The sequence below is a fragment of the Teleopsis dalmanni genome, chromosome 2, assembly GCF_002237135.1.
Source record: "Teleopsis dalmanni isolate 2A chromosome 2, ASM223713v2, whole genome shotgun sequence".
NCBI classification, from domain to species: domain Eukaryota; kingdom Metazoa; phylum Arthropoda; class Insecta; order Diptera; family Diopsidae; genus Teleopsis; species Teleopsis dalmanni.
Window position 1 is genome coordinate 240,117,570 of NC_051847.1, and position 7,712 is coordinate 240,125,281.

General features: G+C 29.8%; 2 protein-coding genes across 2 annotated transcripts; both read right to left on the minus strand.

Annotated features, from left to right (window-relative positions):
• Positions 1 to 2,265: 2,265 nt before the first annotated feature.
• Positions 2,266 to 3,766, minus strand: LOC119677108 (zinc finger protein 69-like). The gene is made up of 3 exons (XM_038088375.1): positions 3,691 to 3,766; positions 2,579 to 3,365; positions 2,266 to 2,512 (listed from the first exon to the last, which is right to left on the minus strand). The coding sequence occupies exons 1-3, from the start codon at positions 3,764 to 3,766 to the stop codon at positions 2,323 to 2,325; spliced, it is 1,053 nt and encodes a 350-aa protein (XP_037944303.1). The 3' UTR covers positions 2,266 to 2,322.
• Positions 3,767 to 5,465: 1,699 nt separating this feature from the next.
• On the minus strand, positions 5,466 to 6,499 carry LOC119683269 (zinc finger protein 98-like). Its single transcript, XM_038096911.1, has 2 exons — positions 5,745 to 6,499; positions 5,466 to 5,680 (listed from the first exon to the last, which is right to left on the minus strand). Exons 1-2 carry the CDS (start codon positions 6,497 to 6,499, stop codon positions 5,515 to 5,517), a joined length of 921 nt encoding a protein of 306 aa, XP_037952839.1. The 3' UTR covers positions 5,466 to 5,514.
• Between the last annotated feature and the right edge of the window lie 1,213 nt (positions 6,500 to 7,712).

Consider the following 7,712-nt stretch of genomic DNA (forward strand, 5'->3'; position numbering starts at 1 on the left):
TATTTCTAGATAAGCTACAGCTTTTTTAATAGCAATCAATTTTGCCTGTAAAACACTACAGTTATCTGGAAGCGTTTAGTAAGAGGATATAATTAGACCTTTCTTTTGAGAAAAACTTCACTTCCTGCTCCACTCCTAGTTTTTAAACCGTCAGTAAAAATGATTAGACCCTCCCCCAAGGAAGGGCTCCCTGATAGCCAAACATTTCTGTATGATCAAAATTGATGTCTGTCACCCTAAATTACCATATAATTTGAAAAACTCCTGTTGAATAAACAGTTATAAAAACATTTTCTCCATTCCCGAAACTAATATCACAATTTCAAGTCAATTGTAGCTATAAAAGTTCGTGGCTCAATCAACCTAAGAACTCCTACCACCGTCTACTTGTGAAACAATTTATCTTAAAAGTGCGACTGTTCCTCGACCGCAACTACTTCCACAAATTCCTGCTCAGGAATGACCGCAACTACGCTGTTGGTCATAACACATTTATGCCCAATAAATGTGAAGTATCTCTCAAATATATGTGGCATAATTTTCAATCATTTGCTAAGAAAGCTGTGGGATGCATTTAAAAAAAAATATATACATTTTGGGATTGTGTGGTAACACAAGAATCCACGGTTCTAATTTAAGCTACGTTAATTTCTTGTGCTGTCCAAAAATTATATACGGACTATAAAAACTTTATATATTTAATAAGACTACTATATATTGATAATAAATATTTGACAATATTTAAAACAGCTATATAATCATCCTAAGAATTAAATTAAAATAAATTAAATAGTATTTTGAAGATGATTACACAATATAGTTGAAATATTAGTATAAATTAATAATTTTTTAATAACTCATTTCTTAAAAAAGTGTATTATTTAACAATTGACCAACAAAATTATTAATAAAAATTTTGGTCATTAAAACAATAAATTAATAATAATTAATTAAAGTAAATGAATTGTTGGCATTGCATAAATCTTGTTAGAGAAGAAAATTCTCAATTAGTAGTAATTAATCTTGCTCAGAACTTTGTACTAACTAATGTTAACTAGATCAACAAAATTAAAACCACCGTTAACTGGACCTACCCATATAAGAGAGAAGGATGGCTAGCTTACTTATATAAAGATTCGTTTAAATTTAAAGAAAGCAGAAACTTAAAAATTAATGGTTTATAAAAAATCGTACAGTTAATCGTTTCCCTTGTAAGAGAAATCGTACAGTTAATCGTTTCCCTTGTAAGAGAAAATGATGGAAAAAATGAGACGTGTATATTAAGATACAACAATGTGCTGTATCTGTTGATAAACGGAAATGCCGTGACTATTGATAGACAGCCCACAAAGTAAACTTTTCTCACAAGTTACTAGGGTATATAACGACTATACAGAATATGGATAGATAAAGTAAACAGTATACCTGTTCTTCTTAAGCGTAAGTAATTGATAAGAAAAATCAAAAAATTGACAAGATTGGAAAGATATAATGCGATTGGATAAGTTTTACGGAGTGTAATGCCAATGAATAATATTACGGATGATTATTATAATAATAATAATAAAAACTCTTATATTGTATCGATTGATTGCATAATAAAAAAATGGAATAGGCAAAGTAAATTACAATAAACTAAGACAGTTTGCAGTTTGCACAGTAATAATTAGCAGTGGACGACTGTAAGCATAAAATTTTTGTTTTTGCTCGTGAGTTTCTTGAAATTGCAGCTTAATTCAAAATTTTTTTTTTCTTATAAATTTATATGGAGGTTTTTTCGAACAATAGTGAACTATAACAACAAAAATTTTATTTTTTATATTATTTTAATTAATTGAATAATCGGCTAACCATACAGCTGTTTCGAGTATTGCCAAATACCCATCATCAGTGGTCTTGAAAATAATTCTTGTATTTAATTATTCGTAAATAATTATTTTTGAGACTGCAAGTACCAGGAATCGAACTCGGGTCCTGCCAAATGTGAAGCTCAGAATAAGCGCACCTTAACCACCTGATCTACAGATGTTTTGTATTTAAATTTACAGATTACATTAGATTTCATGTGCCGTATATGAGTATTGGGATCTTTTGAGTAAATCTCATACAGTAGAGTAAATAATTTTCGATCCATTAACTCCACTATTATTTATCAAGTGAATACATACTTTTCATAAGGTTCGATAATACTAATAATATTTATTTGATAAACATAAGTAACGGGCTTTTTTTAATTATGAAAATATTTTAAGTACTCACATGTTAAAAATAAAAAAGTAATGTACAGCTTTCGTATTAAACAAATAATTTGGTTGGTTAATGCTATACGATTAAATCGTCCTCCTCATTATTGTCGCCCATTTTATTAGCATCCCCTTCCGTCTCATCTGTAAACTGCGCTTGAATTTCGAACAAGGAGTGTCTGGTACGAGCATCTTTAAACACACGCATCGATTCCAAATCCTCCAGTGTTTTTTTAATACCATGTCTTGAGCTTATATGCGTCTTTAATCTATAAAAAAAAAAAAATCTAATTAAAGACAATCTCTTTGTAATACAAAAATAATTTAGGGCTTACTTTGCTTTTTGAGGGTATCCCTTTTTACAGTATTCACAAGAGAAAGGCATACTACTGTGCACATAACGATGATTTCTTAACGAGACGCTGTTTTTAAAAACTTTTCCGCATCCATTTTCTGTGCAAAAATAACGCAGGTTGTTGTGCTTAACTTGCATGTGCGTCGTGAGATGTCCTTTTTGGGCGAACTTTTTGTCACAAAGATTACAGCCGAATGGAAAATCTCCGGTATGGTAACGCATATGCACTTCCAGCGTTTGTATAATAGCAAATCGCTTATTACAAACAGAACAGACCAAACCATCTTTTTGATGTACTTGCTTAACATGTACATCGCAGGCTTGCTTTGAAGAATATATGCGCCCACATTTGGCTTCTGGACACACAAAAGTTGAACGTTGTGAGTCACAATGCGTACGTCGATGAAGCATCATACTTTTACGGTTACCAAATGTTTTATTACACATATCACAAGGATGCCGTCTGATTTTTTGTACTTCATTGGGTATTTCTAATACGAGAGGTGATTTTACTATGGAAAGTGGATATACCGTGGTGACCTTTACGTTATCTCTTTTAGGTTCAATAGCATTGCGAACGTTTTTATTTTTTTGTGAATTTTTGACTAGTACACCTTTATATACATCATTCAATTCATTACTTTGTAAATCTTCTAACTGATCGTTATCAATATTTGTAGTGAGTGGACATGTAAGCACTCTATATGGCAGAGTGATATCGCTGGCGGCAATAGACTTTGTTTCTTCAATTAAATCTGAAAACAATCCTTTAAAAAAAGGGTTAAAAACTAAATTTTATGAGCAATATGGATATAAATACAAATATACATATTAGGCGCTGATATGAGTGAGCAAAAAAAAAACAATTAATTTTAAAAAATATTTTATCTTACATTATGAAAACCTCACTATGTATGAATGATAAAAATTTTTTCAATATAGTACTTAGATCATTAAGAAAAACATATTTCATTAACTTAATTAATTTTAAAAAATATTTTATCTTACAATATCAAAACCTCACTATGTATGAATGATAAAAATTTTTTCAATATAGTACTTAGATCATTAAGAAAAACATATTTCATTAACTTGAACATTGCTTACACTGATAGTACGGTGCATTTATGCTAGAACTATGATACCCAAGTTGTGGGTTTAACTCCATCTGTGGTATGGACTGAAAATACGTTTATGAAAATCTTTGAAAAAATCCTTGATAGCCCTGTCTTAGGAATATATGTAGCTTCAAGTACTTCTTAAATTCGTAAGAATGTTTACTATTAAATCTACATAAATATAAATCTCTCTGATATCGCTAGGAACCAATAACCCTATGCGAAGCTTACAACCAGAGAGAATAACCCAACCTAACTTGCAGTTTTTTTTTATTATAGCATATATATAAATATAATTCTCACTCCGTTTAGTAAAATTTTACTATAAATATGTCATGTACACTGATATGCGTTGAGGTTCATTTTAATGTAAATATTTGGAGTACTATTCAATATTCAAGAACCATATTCATGAGATATATTGATCTTAAAAAACCTATAGTTGACAAAGTATTTAAAATTAAAGTTATAGTATGTAGTATTTTTTTATTAAGTATCGTTACCTTTTCGAAAGTATATTTGAGTTTTTACTCTGCGCGGGTTGATTTCATAACTGTCACTAAAACTAAATAATAAAATTGGGAAGATGCATTATTTAAAGCAGTTGTAATTTTCGGATATGTGTTTTAGTAACATTTTCGTATGGTAGTCATTTTTTATTTTTAATAAAATAAAAGATGCCATAATCCATTTACATAAACAGCAAACCCTTTACTTGCAGATTATTGTTTCTTTATCTGAACATATAGACTTTTGACTTTAGACCTTGTTAAGGTCATGTTAAGGTTAAGGCAAATTTTGTGTATAGAATCGCTGGCGCAATAACGCATATCGAAAACTGAGATGTGATAGAAGAAACGAGTAGTAAAAGACTATAAAAGCGCAATATTTTGAAGCAGTAAAGAATGCCAATTCTAGAAGATTGATTCAATGACATGTCAACGTAGCGTAGCTTCCGATTTCTTTTATAGTTCTAGCGTTTACGGGTCCGTTCATCGAGTAGCTTATCTCCTAGTTATATTGTTCCTTAAACGAGTTCATCAAATACTTTGACTCTTAGTAGTTTCGAGTAGTAGTTTGTTCTTTTCTGAATTTAATATTAAATTCATATTAAATTTGTGGTAAAAATAGTGAATTTAACTACCACAAATGATCATTTAAATCTCATAAATTAGTAAATAAAAAACCATTTTGATACGTTGAGGTTACTTATGCTTTGTCTGTAACTGGTATGAATCAATATGTTAGTATTACGACCCTTAATAAGAACTCAAAATAAAAAGAAGTATTTCTCACGAATAGAAAAAAAACTGTACTTTTTTAATATTTATGTTTTCTGCACACATTTTTTGTGAAATTCTACTCCCTCTATATATAACCGAATTTTTGGTGCTGTTACCTTCACTATTTTATTTTTTTGTCGTTATTGAATACTGAACTAAGTTAAGAATTGACTGCATTGGAGATTGAACGGGATCTTTTTCGCAATTGATATAATTGAGTACAGTAAATTAAATGCATTGTGACGTTTTCAATTAATGACTTTAATTTCTTTAGCAGAAGATGAGGATTTTTTCTTTTTATTTTTTATATATCAAGATTGGGTTCAGGCCAAGAACGATATTTTCTTAAAATATTGTGAACAACTGACGGGTATACTTCAATAAACAAAAAGCATTCATATATTATATAGTAAAAATAATATTTATATTTTAATTTAAAAGTTAAATCTTTACACACATATTTTATTTTTCTTTATTCAGTACTAAATATTATTTTTTTTTGTTTTTAGTTTTTGTTATGTATCTATTTCTAAATAATATTCTTCTAGATCTGGTTCCATTTCTTCGTGGGTTATAGTTACTACTTTCTTCTTCGCTACAACACTTTCGCAAACACGCATACGTTCCAGTTGCTCAACTTCAACTTTAAAGCCATGGCGTTTATTAATGTGCCAACTTAATCTGTAAAAAATTATAGCTAATTAGGTCCAACTTATTTAGAATAAGGTATATGCATCATATTTACCTGCCCTTTGTTGGAAATCCAGTCTTACAGTACTCACACTCAAAGGGTAATTGACCCACATGACTATAGTAATGAGTTTGGAGTGCGTGGGAAGTTTGAAAGAGTTTGTCGCAGCCAGGATAACCACAACAATAGCGTTGATTTTCGTGTTTAACTTTTATATGATTTCTAAGGTGTACCGCCATCATAAATTCTTTACCGCATAAATGGCATACAAATGGATATTGTTTCTTATGAAATCGCATATGTATATTAAAGTTAGCTAATCCAATACAACGTTTCTCACAGTATTCACAAGTAAATTCCGGATAGGTGTCACATGTTGGGCGCTTTAAATGACTTTCGTATTTTGCAATTTGATTGAATATTCTCTCACATTTTGGGCACTTAAGAAGTGCGTCTACCTTATGTTTACGATGACGATGTGTATACAATAAATCTTTTTTAAAACATTCAAAGTCACATTTATCGCATTTAAATGGTCCAGTGTCGATCTTCTTTCGACCACGTTTTGTCTCTGCTGCTTTCTCTTCAACAATAATAGGCAGTTCTCCGCTTTCATCAACAATATTATGTTCGTCTAGTTTAAGAATATTATCATCATTTAACTGATTTAACTCCCCAATATCATTTAATCTTTCCACATATATTACTTTATCATTCCCCAAATCAATGCGATATTCAACATCGTTTGTTGAATCCGGGAGCAAGTAATTATCATCAAAATCCAATTGCAAAATATTTCCTATAAACATTTAAACCGATGATATATCAATGCATTTAGTAACTTTTTATTTTTTAAGACAATATTTTTTATATATTTTGGGAGGTCTGGAAAAGTATGGAATACTAAAGAAATACATAAATTCCATAATTTAAAAATTTCAAATGTATTTATCGGTGTTTTAATTTAAATTTTTTTCTTTAGCATAAAGAAAAACATTTAAAGATAGAGAAACAATATTGTATTTTGAATGATATTGTTATTGCATTAATCAATTAATATATGACTAGTTCAGTTCGATAACTTTAGACAATTTATTAAACATACCCACAATCACATTCTCATTGAGTTTTTGCTACTCATGTTATAAAAATTTCAATAAGCTCTTTTCGCAGGTTTTTACGGAATACAACACTTTACACTATTAAGAGTTTCAAATAAATTAAAACAAATAGCATTCAGATAAAGCAAGATATAGTCTACATAATTACTACGACAAAACTTTGCGACTAAGTTTATTTTACTTTTGCTGAGTTCGTAAAGAAAGACAATACCCTCAATGTTGATATATTTTGGTCACTTTTCCCGACTTGCGTTATCTAATTTATTTATCTGTTACATAGTGACAAGTTGCATAGATCTATTATCTAAAGTCCCACTAAATACACTAAGCATAGCTTTACTTGGAGCAATCCTTTTTTGCACTATCAAATTTTCCAAAATTAGTCGACTTCGTATTGTTATACCAAAGATCCGGTCAAATTATGTGGAAATTTTTTTTGGCATAATGCTGGCCTTTTCCAAATTCAAAATCCTTAGCAATTGATTTTCTGTATTTTGTATTACCGCAAAATAGACGATTTGCGTGTATAATCGTACATCGTATCGTCACTCCGAATGAGTAAGAGTCCTGTATTTTTGATTTTATAGATACTAAAATTCTTTAGTGGTCGATTAATTCAGATATGTAATTTTCTTTCGGTGGATATTGAAACCAAAAAAAATTTAACTTTAGCTTTCAGGAATTTTAATATTCCTTCCAATGATATCGTACTTTTCGGAAAGTATATGACGCTTGCAGAATTCGTGTTTATTTTTACAGCTTTGTAAAAACAGTCATTTGGTGAAAACTATACGATAGAATTATATTTGTTTTCTTATCAAAATGCAATTAACTCGCTTGTTTCCCTGTTTTTCTAGATACGCCACTACATACTGCCAATCAACATATGTTAATATGTTGG

Coding starts and splice junctions, on each gene's coding strand:
- LOC119677108 (XM_038088375.1), bottom strand. CDS start 3,766: ATGGAGTTAAACCCACAACTTGGGTATCATAGTTCTAGCATAAATGCA. Junction 3,366..3,690: donor TCAGTGTAAGCAATGTTCAA/GTTAATGAAATA, acceptor CTTTTTTTAAAG/GATTGTTTTCAGATTTAATT. Junction 2,513..2,578: donor GGATACCCTCAAAAAGCAAA/GTAAGCCCTAAA, acceptor TTTTTTTTATAG/ATTAAAGACGCATATAAGCT.
- LOC119683269 (XM_038096911.1), bottom strand. CDS start 6,499: ATGTTTATAGGAAATATTTTGCAATTGGATTTTGATGATAATTACTTG. Junction 5,681..5,744: donor GGATTTCCAACAAAGGGCAG/GTAAATATGATG, acceptor AATTTTTTACAG/ATTAAGTTGGCACATTAATA.